Source organism: Mustela nivalis, assembly GCF_964662115.1.
Source record: "Mustela nivalis genome assembly, chromosome: X".
Classification (NCBI taxonomy): Eukaryota; Metazoa; Chordata; class Mammalia; order Carnivora; family Mustelidae; genus Mustela; species Mustela nivalis.
In genome coordinates, this window is record NC_139040.1 from 75078675 (window position 1) to 75099584 (window position 20910).

Genomic DNA, 20910 nt, shown 5'->3' on the forward strand with positions numbered 1-20910 from the left:
ACTTTAGAACTGCCATTTTGAGATTTTCTGAAGCTGCTTTGACCAAAGGCATTCTGTCAGCTCCGAGTGAGAAAGATGGCGGGGCTAGGAAGTATGAGAAAATGCTAGTGTTAGGCCCAAAGAAAGCCTGACGAAGTCCAAAGACAGACAAGCTAAAGAGACTTCCGTGCTTTGAGATTCTTTAAGTCTCTGTGTGTGCTTTTCTTCTTCCAATGACCTCTCTCCTCATCACGTTTCCTTCGTTAAAAAAAGGTTTCTGGATCAGAGAATTCACTCTGTGCTCTCCTTCAGACACTCCATTCAATTTACACCTTTTATTACAGTGGCTTAACATCACCACACAAGAACAAGAGTACAATATACATTCGTCTAGACATCCCTACATATTAAAAATGATATGGCCACACCGCAGAGGATCCAGACATAAGCACTTTTAAAGCCAGAGTTTGGGAGATGTGATCTGAATGCAAGTATCAAAAAGGAACTAGCTGGTTAACCCAAAAAAGAAAATAACATATTATGACTTGAAGCCATAAAAAAGTAAGAAATTCAAACTCTTTTCAGAATTTTAGGTACCTACAGAGCCAAAACTTTTTAACACTGAAACCAGCTACTAAATCCCAATCCTTAGAAATTAAACATACACGTTTTGATAGTTTAAGTACAGACCCAGGGGGATACAGAAAACAGATAAAGCTCCTCCTGGCTCTGATTCAAAGCTTGGGACATTTTCAAGGCTATGTCTGATGAACCTTTCCTGTCAGTAAAGTCTTTTCAGTTTAAATTTCTATTCTGTAAGTTTATGTCCTACAGTTATCTGCTGCCAGCTTCAGGCTGACCTCACCAAGAGAAGTAGGGCAACTTTAGAAAAGGAGCTTGGTATGCTTTGTAGTGCTGGACCAGAACCAGTAAGGACAGTACAGTCTTTCAGATTTCTCATTCCGGGAGCTTAAGACGAAAGTCAGGCATAAACGTTAGGTTAAGTGCCTTTTTGACCCGATTCCTGGTAAGTACGTGCATTCAGAGATGTGTTCAACGCACAGTCGCTCAGCTTCTAGGCACAAGGCACTGGGAGGCTTCTGTCAGGCCGGAAGAGCGGAGGTCTCACTGTGCCCCACGGTACCAGAGGCGGGTCCTACGGGTCCAGGGCTTTTACGTTTAGCTCAAAACCGCTTGCCCTGAACTTTCAGACCTTTTCATTCAATGTGCACGATTTCACAGGAGTGCTTTCTCCAGGCTGCACCTAATCCACCCTAGGCCAAGAGACTCACTGCGAAGTGCAGTGAGGTCCCCGCCGAGGACCCGTCCGCGGCGGGGATGGCCCAGGAAGCCCGCAGGAGAAGCCGAGGAGAGGCCCCGGAGGGCCAAGGAGGGCAGGCCACCCACGGCGCGGCCCCGGGGAGCAGAGCCCAGGCGCGCACCTTCATGAACTCGTCCTTGTCGAAGCAGAGCGTGTCCGGCCCCTTGGGCAGGTTCATCCTACTTCTCTCCATCCCGCCGGGCGCCGCCTCTCAGCACCAACATTCCAGCGAGAAGAAAAGGTAGGAGGCTGCGTTCCCCAACGCTACGGGTGAAGCCACGGTGTTTCCACCGCACAGAAGGCACCGCTTCCTCCAACATGGCAGCGCCCGCGCAGCGGCCAATGAAAGAGAACGCCGCAGGCCCGCCTTCGCCTGCCTCCGCCAAGAGAGGCGCGCGGACCGCTGCTGCCGAGCCAGCAGGTGATCCTGCCCCCTGTGGCGGAGGGCGACACTACAACCCCGCGCACGTTTCTGCGGGGCAGCCCCTCCGCTGGTGTGGCCTGGTGAGTGGGAGAGGGGAGGGAGGGGAGGGTCAGGGGCGCTCCCTCCCCACCTCGCCGTTTCCCTCGGAAAATCGGCCTGCGAGCTTCTTCCAGGACCTTCTCCCGAGATTGTCCCACGGGAAGCATAGCTATGATGGGATGCTGACCCTTTACTTCTGCGGCCGGTTGTCCAGAGTGGGGGGTGCGTCCCGGTGTCAGGCCTCCTGTCCCCGGGCGCCGCTGCTGCAGCCGCCTGGGCACAGAGGCCTCTGTGGGAACCCAGCTTCCGCCCTTAGCCCCGGCACCCACCCGCGACGAGCGTGGCTTCTCCCCCGCCGAGCTTGGCTCTGAAAGACCCACCCCCCCCCTGTTGTTAACTAATTAACTGCTCTTTTGTTGTGTAAAAGTACCCCTCCTCCCCTGGCAATGAAAAGACCCTTCCCCCAGGGTTGAATTCAATGTAACTGCTCTTTTGCCTTCTGTAACCGCTTGGCTATTAGGGCATGACACTTGTCTCCTGTTTGAACAAGATACCTTCTCCTAATAGCCGAGGCAAGGTCACGCAGGCAAGGGGGCTGCATGGTCACGTAGGTCACGTAGACAGGGGGCTGCATAGTCACGTAGACAGGATGTCTTTCTGCTGAGTAATAAGGTCAAACTTCCCCTCTTTGTTTCCCCTTCCCGCCTTTTTCTTCGCGCGCGGGGGTCTTCCAAAGCCAATCCGCTAACACCAAGTATGCCTTTCTTCAAATGTTCAAATTGTCAGCCAATCGGCCCCGTCCCATTCGGGACTTGTATGTACCTGTCTATAAAAATCCTGCACCACCCCAGCCTGGTGTGCTCAGCTAGCAGGAGCTGCTGACCACCCGCAGGCGCCTGTGCTACAATAAAGAACCTCTTGCTGTTTGCATCCCGTGGCAGTGTTGAATTCTTGGGTAAGGGGATCCGCGGGTCTTTCAGCTCCAGCAATCTGTAGGGAGGAAGGTGGTCAGCTGGCAGCCTCGGGTCGTCTGGGCAGCTCCCAGCTCCACTTCGGCTCAGCTGCGGGGCGGCCACAAGTTTGGGTTCTCAGAGCTTTTAAAGAATCACCTCGCTACCGGCCGACAAAACGCAGCCGACAAGTAGATGTGCGAGCATGTTTATGTCCAGTCCACTCTAGAATGGGCGGAATCGTGTGTTTGTGGCTAGCGTTGGTTCGATCGCCACACCTGTCCCCAATTTCCGAGACCCCCCTCCTCCTCCTGCCATCCACCCCACATTTATTTTGAGATTTTTCTTTCCTCTTCCCTTGCTCTTTCTCCCACTGTCCTCCCCTTTAGTGGGAATGTCATGGTCAAATGATGATTCATTTCTCTTTTTTTTTCTCCGTGAGACTCTGACAGCTCAAACCACAGATCTCACGTGCGCCCTTCAGGCTGCAGCTTAGCTGTAATAGCCCAGGCCTGGGCTGCCCCTCCCAATGCTGTGATCTCACAGAGATAGCACAAGCAGTCCTTAAAAAGGGGTGGGACACAGCAAGACAACAGCTTACAGTGAGTCTTGCATTCGAGTCACTGCAAACGGGAAACTGGTCACTTTTTTTTAAGACGTGAGTACAGGGACGCCTGGGTGGCTCACTTGGTTAAGCAGCTGCCTTCGGCTCAGGTCATGATACCAGTGTCCTCGGATCGAGTCCCACATTGGGCTCCTTGCTCAGCAGGGAGCCTGTTTCTCCCTCTGCCTCTGCCTGCCATTCTGTCTGCCTGTGCTCGCTCTCTCTCTGATAAATAAATTTAAAAAAATCTTTAAAACGTGAATACAGAATCTGAAACAATACATTCCCTAGCAGTGGACCTGGCAAGGCCTTGTTGAGGAAAATGTTCCCAGTCAATATCCAGAGACTATGACAGGTAGGATGAGAGCTAGAATCTTATTTGGAGAATCAGAATAAATTGCCAGGGGAGCAACTATGAAAGTGCATTCTATGCCCTGTTGTGGTCATTTGGATATAGGGAATGAAAGCCTCATTATTTGGTCTTTGTTTGTTTACTCTTATTATGAAAATTCTCAAGCATACACCAAAGTGTGTAGAGCAGAAGGATCCCGGCCCTTCCAAGTACTTATCACTCTGCTTCCCCAACTGTTTCATAGGCCCTCCTTCTACTGCCCCTGAAGTGCCTGTATTTTTGTTTTGGGGGGAGGGGGGAGGTCTGGAATATATTTTAAAGTAAATCCCAAACATCACATCATTCCCTGCTCCCCAAATACCTTGGTTTACACATCAAAGAAGGAGGAGGAAGAGGTGGAGGAGGGGAAGACTGAGAAGGAGGAGGGATGAAGAAGAGAGATTTCTGCACAGGCCCACTATGCCAGAATCAATAGTTCTAATAAGCTATTCCGATTGGCTCTGAGAGGCATGACTTTTAGCTCAGGGCCACAGTGCTAATAAGCAACAAGGGCAAATTCAGGCAGCGCAAACAGCAAGGCCCACACTCATCACCAAGGCACCGAGAGGGGGGGCAAGGGTGCCAGACCGAAGGAACAAAGTTGTCTGGGAACCCCACCTGCCCTAGAAGTCCAGATGAGCGAGTAGTTAAACTGTTTTTTACCTTCATTGTCATTCCTTTCTGAAATTATTGCTGGCCTTTGGTAAAGACATGAACCTGAGCTTGTGCAGCCTGGGGTACTGATCTTGGGGTTGCTGAAGAGAGTAGGTGCCAACAAAGAATGAAAATCCCTGCTGCCTGTTTTCCTTCCGAGAGTCAGGAGGGAACAGTCAAGACCCCATACAGTGCACTGCCACTTGGAGCTCTGGCTGTGGCAGTGGCGTGGCCCACCAAAGCCAGGAGCAACAGGCAAGACCCCAGACCCCAAATGCTAATGGAACACCCTGGGGAAGACGAAGGAAAGGCAGAGAGTCAGCGGAAACCTTCCCAAAGGACATTTCCCTCAGTTTCATCTGGGAGCTGACATTCAGCTGGTACACACCCCTTCAGCCACACAAAGTTTGGTGACTAGCCTCTGGCCAGAACCTGCTGTATGTCTCCCTACCCTGAACCCTTCCCAAGATCCCTACCATGGCCTCGTGATCCAGGCACTGGGCGTGTAACACTTGACTCTGCAGGGGTCCCTGGGCCAGGTTTTGGTTAGTTAGTTGTCCGCGCTGTTAAAGATTTGACTACTGTTGAAGGACCCCAGGTCAGAACTATAGTATAGCCTATAAGTTTTAACATTCTTTTTATAACCAGCTTATGCTAACTAAGAAACTGTGGCCAGCTGACCATAGATAAGGGAGTCAGCAAGCAGCATAACAGGATAACGAATAGCAAAAATTTATGTTTAACCCAGCTGTTTCTGGCTTCTGTATAATAATGCTTCTAATGCTTTGCTAAGAAATGAAAAATTGCTTAAACCCTCGTTCTCTGTGTAATCAAATAAAGTTATACCCTTCCCCTGTTAAGAATTTCCCCTACTACTAAGTAAAATTGATAAGGGTTGCCTCCCGTACCAAGGCCGGAGACGCAACCCGTACCAAGGCCGGAGACGTATGGTTCAGCACGTACGCTAGCTGGAGACATGCGGTTCAGCACGTATACAGATAAAGGTTAGAAACGTGCAATTCAACACGTACCCTCTACTGTACACTACCTGAACGGTGACTGGCCAGAATGTATGGTTGGTTTTAAAGGATTGGCTACCTATGTGTAGGCCTTACTGTAATGCTTTGAAATTACTGGCTAGAAAAGTGAGGGCTCTGATGTAATGGATTGTAAAATTCTATATTAAGGGACTCCCGAAACAGATCGGGGCTCTCAGACACTGACCCATCCCTCGCGGATTTCGTGGTCAAGTGTCCCTGGGAGTCCGAGCATGCCCGAATAAAATCCTCTTGCTTATTGCATCCAGTGGTCTGTGAGTGAGTCCTTGGGTGCGGGTCCTCTAGGGTCTTTCACTGTTAAATGTTTGACTCTCGTCTTTGGTGATGGTACCTATTTCATAGGAAATAGAAGCTGGAATCCAGGAAACAGGCTGCAAGATGAAATGAAAAAGTGGATACAAAGCTTCTAATCAGAGCCAGACACAATTGGCGATCAACTATATCCCAGTCTCTCCCCTCTTCTCTGATCTGTACTTTCCTTAATGAGGAATGAGACTTTAAGTTGACTTTTTTTTATCTTCAAGTCTCTCTCTCTCTCGATTCCCTAACTTGCCTCTCTTGCCTTCATTTCATCCTAGAGCTTGTGCCCATGACTTCTTTTCTAAGTAAATATTAACCCCTTTTGACTCTGAATCTCTGGAAGATTCTCAGTTCCCTATTTTCGCTGGCACTGTGACAGGTCCTCATTTCTCCTTCCCACTCCTCTATATTTATAGTTTTCACATTTTTTTGGCAGGTTGGCTACAGAACACTCAAAAATTGCAAAGAGAAATATTGTGTTCTGGAAATTCGTCCGAGCATTTTTTTCCAATATCGTCCTTATGCTCTTCTGACCCTCTCTTGAACTGTTGGACTAAAGCAGCTGATGCTTCCACTAGCAACCAGAGTCATCCTGTCCACTACTGTGGGAACAGAGGGTTTCCATTTGGAACTGCAGACTGAGCCTAAAGTCTGGTGGCCCTTTGGTGCCAGGATAGCAGGTATGGGACGGGTGGGACATGGAGGACAAGCATCATAGTAGAGGTCTCCATTCGACCACGAAAGCTCACAATGAGCCAACAGGTCCATTTCAACATCTTCTGTATTTTCCTTATAACCTGTTTCATTCCAGAGTGGATTTGAGATCATTTAGTTTGATTCTTAAATGTTTCCCATTCCAACCGGAAACAGACTCATCCTAGGGGCTCCCAAATTCTTCCTCATCTTCCTAATCAGTTAGTACCCCAAATTGGGTGTGATAGTGCCAGAACATTCTTCCATGTGAATTTTATAACAGACTAGTATTTTATTAGTTTTTTTCAAACTAATAAGAATGATAAGGGTACCTTTTTTTTCTTTTAAAGCATAGGCAAAATCACGAAAGACATTGAAATGAACCTAAAAGATTATAGTGTCTTCCAAGGGAAAACAGGTGTTGTCTCATGTACCCTTCTGGGCTGACCAATTCTATGGGATATTCTGTGCCTTTCTTGTCTTTGAGCTATTTTGTAACTCTATGGATTGTACATAATTGATGTGGATGCAGATGATCCTGTCTAGCTATATGTAAATGAATTTTGTCCACTGGAAGTACAGTTGACCCCCTTTCCTTTGGTAGAAAGCAGTTTTGCATCCATTTGCATTCTATTTGCATATCTATTTACATCTATCAAAGCAAATTTGTTTAAGTATTACTGATTGTATATGTGTCTGCCTTGAGATTCTTGCTTGAAGTGGTGGTAACCTCTTAGTGGTTCTCGAGCTAATGAATGAATTAAACAAAATCCCTTCAGGTGTTCATCTCATATTTGGAAAATGGTCCTTATTTAATCTTTTTGAGAAAATGATACACTAACAAACCATGACAAGATTCTGGTAAATGAAAAGTGCAATGAAATCAAATCGGAATGAATTTTAAAATTACCTTCAATGTGGCCCAGGCTATGCCAGAGGCAGAGAATGAATGAATCTCAAAGACATGGCTTCTGGCCCCCAGGAGTTACAATAATCTGTGTCAACATTGGCATGCCTGAGAAATGCATGTGACTTTCCCATCAGGGTTTCCCTGGGGGTTTAGTTAACCTTTCTCTTCCAAGCTACCCTCTCTTGTAGTGATATCAACTGTGCCCTTGGTTTCAGCTCCCATTCCCTAGCCAACATCTCTCCCACTGATACACAACCATCTGTTTCTTTCCTACCCACCAGGCCTGTGTAACTGACTACCTACTCATGCTATTTCACTGATGTCCTACCTGTGCCTCAAAACCCAGCATGTTCAAAACTTGGTTCATCATCGTTTCTGAAAGAACGGCTTATCCTCTTTTGTTTTGTTTCTTTAGAAATGATTCTACCAATGCCAGCGGCATGCACCAGAAACCAGGAAGGAATCATACAGCTGAGCCAACCTGCTGTACTTTAAAACACTTGACTGAAAGACCCCTCCCCTAGTAGATAGATAGGATAACTAACCGCTTGTTTGCTTTTCTGTAAACCGCTGGCTTTTAGGTATGAAATTAGGTTATCAATTGTGTGATTAATTGCTCTTTTGCCTTCTCTAGCCGCGTGGCTTATAGAAATAATAGAGACGCCATGATGGCATTCCTCCCTTCCCCCTTCTTGTTCCCCTTCCCCACCTCTCCTTTCGCGCGCGTGGGCCCTCATAACCAATCAGCTTGTGCCCCCCTCCCCGCTGCTCTCTTCGCGCGCGCGGGTCTCTGAAGCCAATCCGCAAACTCCAAGTATGCCTTTTTCAAAAGTTTAAACTGTCCACCAACCAGTTGCGCCCCACCCAAAACTTGTTTGTACCTTCCTATAAAAAGACCCTGCTTCACTCTGGTCGGGGTGCTCGGTTAGCTGAAGCTGCCGACCACCCGCCGGTACCTGCGTGACAATAAACCTCTTGCTGTTTGCATCCAGTGGCAGTGTTGGATTCTTGGGTAAGGGGATCCGCGGTTCTTTCATGACCACAATTCTCCAGTGGATACTCAACTCTGGCTTCAAACTCCCTTGTCTCTCTGGTGAGTTTGCTTTCCCTCTAATGGATGACCGTTTCACACCTTCAAGACTTGCCTCAACAATCCCTACCCCCACCTCTTCTGAACTATGTCACCTCACTCCCAGCTCCTGTCCTAGGGATGAGGGAGCAGAAGGCAAACTGAGGACAAAGCAGAAACTGGCGCCCTACACCCTCTCCCCATGCCATATGTGTGACATTCCTCATGCACTCCCAGCTGCCCTAAAGGAAAAACGATGCTTAACTGATAGAGATCCCAGTCCTGCAGGACAGGAGTCTCCCTCCATCTACAAATGTCCTAGCGACTTACAAGGAAGGAAGAAGCTTTCTCATCAATAGCCTGACTTCCAGAGACACATACCTCAGTTTCCGGAAGCCCTAACATCACCCTCCCCTCCATAAAATTGAGGGAGGCTAAGGGGGAGGGAAGTGTAATAAAACCGAATTTCTTCTAAGCCCAAAGCCCACTGACAAGGATGTGTGATAGGAGGAATGTAACATATCTCCAGGAAACTCCCGACTGTCTTCATGCTTTCCCTCATTAGAGGCAAAAACAACCTTGACTTGACAATAACCAGGTCTCCCTCATCCTGAAATTCTTCTTTAGCATATGACAGTCCTTCTGGACACCCACTTTGTCCTCACCTTCCTCAGATCCCAGTCAACCATGCCTCTCTCTGAGCAGCTCTTTCTGCCCCTGGGTCCTGTCCCTGTGTTTTAATAAAATCATCATTTGCACCTAAGACATCTCAAGAATCCTTTCTTGGTCATCAGCTCTGGACCTCACCCCACCAAACCTCACCTGTGTTCCAAAACTTCATCACTAGTGTCACACTTCAAGAAAATAAAAGCCCCTTGTGCAGGAATTCCCTTATCTTACCACCACCCAATCAAATCTATACCTACATTTGTATCCATTTTTAATTTGTTTTTAGACATTTACTCAACAAATATTTAGTCAGTACCTACTGTGTGCTACACACTGCCCTGAGTGTTTGTAAATCTGTGGCGAACGACACAGAAAAGTCCCTGGCATCATGGAATTTACATGGTAATTGGAGAAATGTACAAGAAACACAGAAAGAGTTGAAGACAGAGCAGGTTTATTGAGAAGAGCAGACATCCCCAGCTGGGGTTTGTTCTTCCTTATGCCTGGGATTTGTTCCCTCCAGCCCTCTCCAGGACTTCACTCCCAGGGTCAATATCAAGTTCTCATTCCAATGGATCCTTCCAGTCAGAAGACAAATGACCTTTTTCTTAAAAACAAAAGGAAAAAACCCAAAACAAAGACTTCCTTTAACCTTCTATCTTCCTATAACAACCTCCATATTTCTCTCCCCACCTCATTCCCAGCATAGCTTGTAAAATATTTGTCTACACCTGTGGGTGTAGGGTACCATGTCCCCAAGGGTAGTTGAAAAATCTCTATAAAGAATCCTTATGTGCAGATCATTTTAAGGGAGTCCATTTCCAGATCCAAACTCCATGTATGCTCTGTAGGATAGGTGATATGCCCATTCTTGGGTCTGATATCAGGATACTCCTCTCCTTCATGGAAGATCAAGACACTCCTCTCAGATCTTATTAGAGTGTAGGACTTGGGCTGATACCAAAGTTGAAATACCAGTTTTGTTTCAAATAATGCCCTTCTGTGGGCAGTCCTGGGGCTCTGCCTTTAGGGCTTCCTCTCCTTATTAGGGTAAAGGTTAACATCGGAAAGGGGATTTGGGCAGATGTTGGAAGTGCTCTGACATCAGAATAACAATCAGTTTTGGTTAGTGACACTCATTCCTTCATATTTAAATTAAACAACATATTTTTAGGGACATAATAGGAAAAAGCACAAGTAAGGATTTTAATGGTTTCATTCCATTCCAGTGTGGTTTGGGAAATAAAATAACAGAAAATGAGACTGTTCTGCTTTAAAAAAAAATCAACTTGTAGCAGGCAAATGTTATTCCAATGAAGTTGATCCTTTCCTATCTCATTTTCTTTTTCAAGATTTATTTATTTATTTGGTAGACACACACACACACACACACACACACACACACACACAGAACACAAGTAGGGAGATCAGGGGAGGGAGAAGAAGGCTTCCTGCTGATCAGGAATGTGGGACTTTGCCCCTGGGATCATGACCTGAGCCAAAGGCAGCTGCTTAGTGACTGAGCCACCCAGGTGCCCTCTATCTCATTTTTTAAATGTTTAATATTTTCAACACCTAGTTAATAAAATATACATATAGTGTGATGAAAAGTTTATGATTAAAAAGTTTCAGATGTCCACTTAAAAATGTGCAAGGTGGGGCGCCTGGGTGGCTCAGTGGGTTAAGCCGCTGCCTTCGGCTCAGGTCATGATCTCAGGGTCCTTGGATCCAGTCCCGCATCAGGCTCTCTGCTCAGCAGGGAGCCTGATTCCTCCTCTCTCTCTCTGCCTGCCTCTCTACGTACTTGTGATCTCTCTCTGTAAAAAAAAAAAAAATGTGCAAGGTGTGTGAATTCTCATAGGCGGTCCATGCACCATACACGCCTATCACTACCAAACGTGGATGTACTTGGTGTCTCTAGGTTCCCGCTTCCTTAGTACCCTCTTAATCACATGGTTTCTCTTCCTACCATCCTGGACCTGTATTCTCAATTTGCTTCTCTATTTCATCTCCACCCCTTTGAAGAGCTTGATTCTGTGTCTTCTGTAGCTATGTGTTCACTCTCTCTCTCTCCCTCGATCAGGCTTTCGCAACTTAGCACTATTGATACCTGGTGGGTGATTCTCTGCTGTGGGGCTGTCCTGTGCCCTGCAGGACAGTTAGCAGCATCTCTGGTCTCTAGCTACTAGATGCCAGCAGCACCCCCCCCAAGTGGTGACCACCAAAAATGTCGCCAGATATTGTTCAATCGGCCCTGGGAGCAAAACTCCTTGCCTCCCAGCCCCAGTTTAAAAACCACTGCTTTAGCCGATTCCATTCAGCATCATTGATTTAAGTTCTTTGTAGAATCTGAAGGCTCTGAAGTTAACGTCTTTAATTCTAACCCGCCCTTGGAGCTGAGAATCACATGGCCAGCTGCCTGCAGCATATTTCTCCATGAATATGTAACAAGAGTCTTATTTTCAACATGATTTCTATCCTGCTCCCTCCTCAACCTGCTCCTGTCCCAGTCTCCCCATCTTAGTAAACAGCATCCCCACCTCCTACTGGCTAAAGCCTCAACCCCTGGGATAAATTCCCCCTTTCCCTTTTCTCGTATCTAATCCATCAGCAAAACCAACTGATTTGACCTCCAAAACAGAAGTCAGACTTGCTCACTGCTCTTTATATCCACTGCTCCCATTTGAATCCAAACCCTGAAATTTTTTTTGCACTTCAGACACTGTTAACAGTCATTGGTCCCACGACTACACCTACACAGATATTTTACAAGATCGCTAATCACCACCAAGTTGCCAAACCCAATGGTTAACCCTCAGATCCAAATGACTCAACCTGTCAGTACTATAGACATAGAAGTCCCTCCACTTCTCTGGAAATATTCTTTTTCATCATGATGTTGGCTCTCCCTTCCTCTTCCACACTGGTCAGTGATGATGGCTCCTTTCCTGGCTGGGTTTTTTTGAGCTTCCTGACCTTTAGACATCAGTCCTGTGCTCTGGGACTCGGACCTTCTGCTTGAGTTTTCTGTTGTGTTAAAAAAAAAAATCAGCTGAGTACATTTTAAAGAACCTATTGCCTTTATTCAATAATTCACGAAATGGGCAGCATCCTGCTTGCAGACTGAAAGGAGCTCGGAGGAGCAGTACAAAATGAAAGACTTTTATAGGCAGAAGAGAGGAGGAGCAAGGAAGTCACGTCAGGCAAACAAGGCAGGTTGGTTATGGCCAGGTGACTTGGCTTCTGGGGATGGCAGGGGTCCGAGGGAGTGGGGATCAGGTGGTGTCTGCTTGCGTGGGCTCAGATTCCATTTCTGGGACAGCTGAAATCATAATTAAGTCTGGTTTGGGGGACATGGGGCTTAGCATAAGCAACTCCATTTTGGGCCTCTTGTTTTGTTTTTAATAGTTACTTCATAACAAATAATAACAAGTTTAGTAACTTTAAACAGCTCAGTTTACTATCCTACCATCTCTAGCTGTCAGGAGGCCAGACACAGCTTAACCAGGGTCCTTGGCTCTGGGTCTCACTCAAAGGAGGAGAGAAGGCGCCCACCAAGCTGTGTTCTCACGTGCAGGTTCCACTAGGGAAGGCTCTGCTTCCAAACTCACTCGGGTTGTTGGCAGAACTCATTTCCTTGTAGCTGTGTGATTTGGGGGGCAGCCCATGCTGGGGCGGGCCAGGGAGATTCTCCAGGCTGTTAAATGGAAACCATCCTCAGCCCCCAGAGGCTGCTTGTGGTTTCCTGCCATATAACTCTCTCCACAGGTGATTCCGAACTTGGCTCTTTGCTTCTTCAAGTCCAGGACAGCCTCTCACTCCAATCAGTAAAACAGTCTGATTTAATATAATGAGATCATAATAGTGACATCTTCTACTGGTTAAAAGCAAGTCCTAAGTCCCATACACACTCCCATCCATACTCACAGGACAAATACCAGGGGACAGATATCATGAAGCTGCCTTATCATGTTGCCAAACACACCTCTGTCCATACTCACTGCGTAGGTAAGCCCACTTCTTCTCAGAGCTTGAACCCTATGTCCTAACGGTGCTCATATTTGTGCCTCCAGCCTGGACCTCACCCATGAATGCCAGACTCATGTGTTCAGCTGCTGGTTGGGCATCCCCATGTGGATTCAGCCACCATCTCCAGAACCAAACACCTGTTGCCTATCAAACTTGCTTCTCCCGTCGTCTTTCCCATCTTAGCAAGTGGGAACGTCAATGTTCCAGGGCCTCGGGCCCCCAAAATTGTAAAATCATCCCAACTCTTGTCTTTTCCGCACACTCCACACTTAATATATTTACAAATCCTGCGTGTTTTGTCTTCAATATACACCCAGAATCTCCCCCCTTCTCCCCACCCCTGCATCTACTGCTCTGGTCTGGGCCAATACCCCCTCTCACCCAGATCAGTGGTCCTCAACCAGGAGAGTTTTGTGCACCTGCTCCCCCCCCCCAGGGGATTTTGACAGGGTCTGGACACACTTTTCGTTGTCACAACGTGGGAGTGGGAAAGGGCGCTCCTGCGATCTAGTGGTCAGTGCACAGGACAGCTCCCCATAGCAAAAATTAATGTGGCCCCAAATGCCAGCAGTATAGAAATCTCAGTCTACATTAATGCAAGTAGCATCCCCAATCCACAACCCCGCAAGTCCGTTCTGCACACAGCAGCCTGAGTGATTCTTTTCTTTTCTCTTCAAGATTTTATTTATTTATTTGACAGAGCGAGAGAGAGACCCATGTAGGCAGAGAGGCAGGCAGTGGGAAAGGGAGAATCAGGGCTCCCTGATGATCAGAGAGCCCAATGTGGGGCTCGATGCCAGGACCCCGAGACCATGACCTGAGCTGAAGGCAGAGGCTTAACCCACTGAGCCACCCAGGCGCCCTGATCCTTTTCTAATCTAAATCAAGTCAAGCCTCTGAAAGACCCGCGATCTGCACCCAAGAAGCAGACACCAAGCCTCCAATGGATGCAAGTTGCAAGAGGTTTATTGGTTACACAGGCGCCTGCGGACGCATCAGCCTTTGTGGGCTGAGCGCGCCGGGCTAAGTTGGGGAGCAGATTATATAGGGCAAGGTTGGGGTGGCGGGAAGCGAGCTTACAGAAGCAGATGCTTGGTTACAGGGATCTGATTGGTTAACTTAAATCAAGCATTGTCAGGCACTGGGTTTAAGGCAAGGACACAACGGTTTGTTCTGGTGGGCCTTGGCTCAGCACTCTGGAAAGTCCCAGGTACACTCTATTCCTCATTTGTCTTTTCTTTTGACAGACCGGGTGATCACAGACAATAGACATCCTGGTATGTGTTGCCATCCGGCTATGGGAACAATCAAGCCTTCAGCAAGGGGATAGAGGGTGCTTTGGGGACATCAGGTTACTTAAACAAGCCTTTAGCAAGGGAAGAGGGGTCTTTCCCCTCTTCAAAACCATCCAAGCTCTTCTCATCTGGCACAAAGTTAAAGGCAAATCTTTACAATGGCCTTCAAGACTTTATGTGATCTGACCCCACTACCTTCCTTTACCTACCTCCTACCACTTGCCGTCTTGCTCATTTTTTGCCCAGCATTATTGGTCGCCGTGTCATTCTTTTAACACACCAGATGTGCTCCCACCTTGGGCTTACTGTTTGCTTTGTGTGGGATGCTCTTCTCCAAACAGCACAACTGCTCGTTCCTTAATTTCCTCCAGGTCTTTCCTCAAATGAGGGAGACTTCCCTGACACAGTCCCATAGAAAATACCAACCTGCTCCCCTAAACCCCCACACCCCATGTCCACTCACTCAGCTTAGTTTCCTTCCTACCCCACATTAACTCCTGATATGTATGTATATTTATTTGCTTCATTTCTCACTCAACAACTAAAATGAAAACTCCAAGAGGACATCAAATTTATTTTGTCTCTTGTTAACTATTCTGTCTTTAGGGTTTAGAACAGTACCTGACACATAGTGGATGTTCCGTAAATATTGGAGAATGATTTGTTTCTATTTTTGCCTTTTCTCTATCCATTCTTTACACAGCAGCCAAAAATGACATTTTAAAAATGCAAAAGGAATCCCATGACCACCCTCCACCCACCAGTGTAAAACCCTTCAACGGCTTTTCGTTGTGCTCAAGCCACAGCTGACATTCTACAGCCCAGGCCAGATTAAGATTTCAGAGTTCTTAATCACTGGAAAGACGATGGTGTTGTCACCACCAGAGATATTTAAATATTTTTGAAGATTAGATCCCAAAGTAAGTGTGCTAAAAGCCTAGCAATATCCGATTTCACAAACTCAGATTTCATAAAGTCTCATTAGTCTTCTCACCTTGTGTAAGTTTAATCTTTCCTCGGCCCCCTTTTCTCTTCTGTTTCAGGCACTCACCATACTTTGCCAGAATGACCATAACGGCCTTCCAACCTGTCATCTCATCTTCAGGAATATGCCCCTTTCCCTCCCCTCCTCACACCAATTCATCCTCTAAACTTATTCTAAGATGATCACTCTAAAATGTGCATCTCATTGTGTCCTTCCCCTACAGGAACTTACTCAATAGCTCCTAAGGACGTGTGAATTTCCTTGGTGTGGTATTTTTACAAGACCTTTTGATTGCAAGTGGCAGCAATCCAAAGAAAACTGGAGGAACCAAAAGGGAAAATCAAGCAAACAAACAAAAAACAAAGGAATGTCCAGGTTCCTGTAGGGGTGGATACCACAGAAGTTCATACAAATCCAAAAGAAGACGGGGCACCTGGGTGGCTCAGTGGGTTAAGCCTCTGCCTTCGGCTCAGGTCATGATCCCAGGGTCCTGGGATCGAGCCCCACATCGGGCTATCTGCGCTGCAGGGAGCCTGCTTCCTCCTCTCTCTCTGCCTGCCTCTCTGCCTACTTGTGATCTCTGTCAGATAAATAAAGAAAAAATCTTTTTAAAAAATCAAAAGAAGAGCTGCAGAACTAAAATTTCAGAATCAAGAACTAGGGACAGGAAACCGGCAAAACACTTTTCTCTTTGTCCATGTCTCATGTTTACTCGTCTCCATATGGCTGCTTTCTTCTCTGGTCAGACTCTTCAAGTGTTCAGGAAGATGGCCATTGCCAGCTCCTGAATCCCATCCAGCAAGGCCAGTCACTCGCCTAAAGAGAGAACCTTGTCTTCCTGTCATTTACATATCAATCCCAGGGAGACTCTGATTGGTCCTATTGGTGTCAGGTGGACCAATCACTATATGGGTTTATATGTGTGCCCATCCTCCCCCAGACTGCATAAAGCACAGGTGAAATTTTTTAAATTAATATATAATGTATTATTTGCCTCAATGGTGCAGGTCTGTGATTCATCTGTGTTACACATTTCACAGAACTCACCATATCACATACCCTCCCCAATGTTCATAACCCAGCCACCCTCTCCATACCCCCTCCATCCCCGCAAACCTCAGTTTGTTTTGTGAGATTAAGTCTGTTATGGTTTGTCTCTCTCCCCATCCCATCTTGTTTCATTTTTTCCCTCCCTACCTCCCATGACCCCCTACCCTGCCTTTCAAATTCCTCATATCTGAGAGATCATATGATAATTGCCTTTCTCTGATTGACTTACTTCACTTAGCATAATACCCTCTAGTTCCATCCAAGACATTGCAAATGGCAAGATTTCATTTTTGATGGCTGCATAGTATTCCTGTGTGTGTGTGTGTGTGTGTGTGTGTGTGTGTGTTTATTACATCTTCTTTATCCATTCCTCTGTTGATGAACATCTAGGTTCTTTCCATAGTTTGGCTATTGTGGACATTGCTGCTGTAAACATTCAGGTTCACATGCTCCTTTGGATCACTACATTTGTATCTTTAGGTAAATACCCAGTAGTGGGATTGCTGGGTCCTAGGGTAACTCTATTTTTCTCTTTGAGGAACCATCATACTGTGAAGCACAGGGAAAATTATCCAGAGTGAATGGCGTCGTGTACCCAGAAAGAGGAAGATGAGAAAGTACAGCGGTCAGGCACAACACATAGCCCACAGTTTCCACCATTTACATGATCTCCTCGATTCCACTTTTCCCTGCTCCTTCCGCAGGTTCTGTGCTTGAACCACAGTGAGCCCCTGTGAATTTGTGGGTGGCTTTGGCTTTCTCTTACCTGCATCTGGCCACACCTGCTGCTCTCTGTGCCTAAAACCCTATTTTCTGGCTTGTTATACAAAGATAATACTTCCAGACATTCTTCACACATCGTACACCTCATACATCACCTCCTCCAGGAAGTCTTTGTTTGGACATAGGGGTTTTATTGTCATTTAGGGATAGTAAGGCCAACAGACCAGGAGATCAGTGCCGTTGAAAAGACAATTGGTTACTCACAGATCCCAGAAGGAGGGGGTTGGCACAGCCACCAGGGAGGGGTGGGGGAGGACAAAGAGGAGCACCAGGATCTGTCAGGATGGGACTGAGGATAAGAGCCTTTATTGTGGTTTCTGTAGGAAGGAATGGGGGAAGTAGGGATGGTAGGTTGGGACTGGCTGATTTGGACACTTTCAGCAGGAGCTGGGGTATAACGGCTGTCCCTGGTTGTCTGGTACTTGGCCCTGGGGTGATTCAGACTCTGAGTAACAGTTCCACAGAGAAGGTGATCAGGAATTCAGACTCTAGATTCATTGCTTTGCATTTAAAAACCTCAATCCCAGCTGAGGGGTAACTCTCTCTAGGAGCTGACCAACCCTGGAGGGGCAGTCCTTCCAGCTTCAGCAAGCACTCATGATGGTCAAAGTATCAAAATATGGAAAATAAAGGACGGTTACTCATCTTCCCTGATTTTTTTTCTTTTTAAATTTCTTTTATTTAAATTCAATTAGTTAACGTAAAGTGTATCAATAGTTTCTAATGCAGAGTTCAATTATTCTTCCCTGATATTTTTTTCACCCTCTTCCCCTAAATCAGGTTTCTGTGACTCTTCCTTCTGATCCCATAATAACCAGTGCATATTATTGTCCTTGCAAGGTGACAGCACCAACAATAGCATCCCAAGTGACAGCATAGCAATGTTCAACCTTCAGATTCCTTTGAGGGAAGAGGGTGAGAACTTGAAGCCATTTTAATTTCGATGTAATGGATGTGTGACCTCATTTGATGTGGGTAGCCTGTAAGACTGCACTTCTAGTCTTTACTCACGTGTCTTAAAAATATTTTTATTCATATTTTTTTATTAAAATGATGACAACAAAACTCGAGGTGTGCTATATATCCTGAATTTCCACCATCACATTCACTTATAGAGCCATTGTTCATTCATCCTCATACTGATTATTGAATACGTTTTTTTCTCTGCATTATTGTGCCTATCTTCGACCTTCCAAATACACAATTAACCAGGAAAATTTAAACTCTGACTGCTCTTTTAAGAAATTCAGGCTTGTAAATATCCGTACATAGAAAATCAAAACAATATGCCTGATTACACAAGAACCCCTCCAACTGCTGAATGTATGGTGTCTTATTATCTTTGTATGATGTCTGGGTGTGGATTAGGAAAAGAAGCACCTTCCTTTGCACGGTTGCAGCTGTGTGCTGTGGAGACTGCTTGGGGAGCAAAGCACAGGTTGGTTTTTAGCCCAAAGTGTCTCCTTCTGGTAACCCTTAAAACGTCAGGTGAAGATGCTGAATGTGCACTATTTTGCCCCAATGGGCATAGCTAAATTCATGTTCCTCCCTGGAATTTCCTCTGGAACTGGATAGTGTTATACAATAGCAAGTGAGAGACTAACCCATAACTGTGTAAATTTCTGCTGCCATAATAAAATGTGCATGTTTCTGTTTAGGAATCTGAACAGGTATTTGACCTTCTTAGGGATTCAACTTTGAAGCCAAGACTTTTTTCATCTTTTCTTCAAGACTTTGGGTTAAATTAAGGGGTGCTCTGTGATTTTAAGGCAAATTGTCACGAGCCAGCCTTTATCTACAGTTACTTATCTCTGTAATCAGATTTTTCTCAAGACAAAAAATACACGTACACACAAAATAAAACACAGATACAGTTTAGATGCCAACTCAAATTGTCAGGCAGGGCTGTTGAGTCCACATTTTTTAATCATCCCAGGTGATTGATTATATTAAGTGAATATTAGCAGTTACAAAATAAATCTACAGTAATACAATGTACTTTTATCATTTTTTTACATTAATGGTTTTTGGTTAATTATTCCTGTTTCTTAAAAAGCAATTTTAAAAAATATAGCTCCTCTATAGTCCGAATGTTTGTGTCCCCTCTCAAAAGTCATATGTTGGAGGGACGCCTGGGTGGCTCAGTGGGATAAGCCTCTTCCTTTGGCTCAGGTATGATCCCAGGGTCCTGGGATCAAGCCCTGTGTCTGGCTTTTTGCTCAGCAGGGAGCCTGCTTCCCTCCCTCTCTCTGCCTGCCTCTCTCCCTACTTGTCATCTCTGTCTGTCAAATAAATAAATAAAATCTTAAAAAAAAAAGTCATATGTTGGAACCCTAATCCAAGTGTAATGACATTTACAGATAAGGCCTTTAGGAGATTATTAGGTCATGGTGGTGGGGCCCTAACAATGGGATTAGTGCCCTTATGGGAAGAGACGGGTGAGAGCCAATGATATGATATACTACATATAATATATGAAATATTATCATAATGTTATATTATTATATCAATAAATGAAATGCAATAAATAAATAAATAAATAAAATTGCGATGCAATAAATAAATAAATTACAATGGAAGATTATTCAGCTTAACAAAGGAAGGAGTGTGGGTGATGTCCCTGGTGGGCCATGCTGTCTCTTGGCTGGGACCTAAGCCAGGCCCGGACTGAAAACCTGTATTGTTCCACCAACTTGGTGTTTCCTGCTATCTGCCCCCCAAAGGACAAGTGTCCAGTGTCGGAGCATGGGGACAGAAATAGCCTCAGTTAGTTCCTATACTAAGAGTAGCTTAGGAAACTTCTGAAAACCCAACTCATCATCCATCTGGCTATGAAGGGACGTCTACAACATTAATCCCATGACCCATGTTTTACTTTGTAGAATTCCAAACATTCAACAAGCTTGTGAGTGGTCTATTTATTTGCAAGCTTAGGTTGCTGCTTCTTGCCTTTAAAAGCCAAGCACTGTAGTTGCTACCATAGATCGGTACAGTCTTTTACAGTTTTCAAGGCACTTATGAGTTCTTCCCCTATTCTTTACTTCTGAAAAGCAAAATGTATATCAGTCAATGATGTAATTAGTTTGAACAGAAAAGAACTTTATTGAACATTATCAAGGGCCTTGAAGAATGCCCAGAGGGCCAATGCCAGGTTCTGGGGCTCTACCACCGCAGGACTGCCCAGGGGAGATAGTGCAGTGATACCCCAACAGTTGACCCCTGGATGGAACCGTGGGCATGGCTGCTCCGAGAACTCCAGTCTTTTGCATACATCCTTAGAAACAGATCCTACCTACTTGGTGCTTGCTTCTCTTTCTCCCATCAGAGCCTCATGTGGGTGCATCTGATGGGCAGACCTTGTATCATTTGCAAAGTAATTTCTGGCTTCTCTTGGGGTAGAAAGTCAACATGGGAAAATTCCTCAGAGGTAGGAAGAGTGTCCAAAGGATGCTGGCTGTTGCAAATTACAACAAACATGACAAACAATACCACTGACCATCAGAAGTGGGGTTTTGATGTCTTGAAACAGTTATTATTGGGTTTTAATGTTACTGGGAATCATTTACTGTAGGTTCACAAGATATCTGATAAGAGAGCACCTTTTAGATTTCTCTAACCAATAATGTCTGCATTCTGATCCTGCAGAAAAAAGTTCTCTGAAAGTGCTGGCCAGTTTTGATTGCAATACGATTTCTCAGCTGATTCTT

At 45.7% G+C, this 20910-nt stretch overlaps 1 protein-coding gene and 2 long non-coding RNA genes across 5 annotated transcripts in view; 2 read left to right on the forward strand and 1 right to left on the reverse strand.

Moving 5' to 3' along the window:
- The window catches only part of LOC309855547 (conserved oligomeric Golgi complex subunit 2-like), a 37645-nt gene extending 36003 nt beyond the window's left edge, over nucleotides 1-1642 (reverse strand). Inside the window, exon 1 of one of the 3 annotated variants that reach the window (XM_082715927.1) lies at nucleotides 1422-1642. In XM_082715927.1, the coding sequence (XP_082572053.1) occupies nucleotides 1422-1493 (72 nt within the window). In that variant the 5' untranslated portion in view covers nucleotides 1494-1642. The remainder of the gene's footprint in view (nucleotides 1-1421) is intronic. The other 2 variants (XM_082715928.1, XM_082715929.1) reach the window with 2 other exon arrangements.
- The window catches only part of LOC309855551, a 174257-nt gene that overhangs the window by 55357 nt on the left and 97990 nt on the right, over nucleotides 1-20910 (forward strand). The gene's annotated exons all lie outside the window — the stretch shown is intronic.
- On the forward strand, nucleotides 1492-7822 carry LOC309855549. Its single transcript, XR_014306851.1, has 3 exons — nucleotides 1492-1804; nucleotides 6157-6400; nucleotides 7739-7822. It is a non-coding gene; the product is annotated as an uncharacterized lncRNA (long non-coding RNA).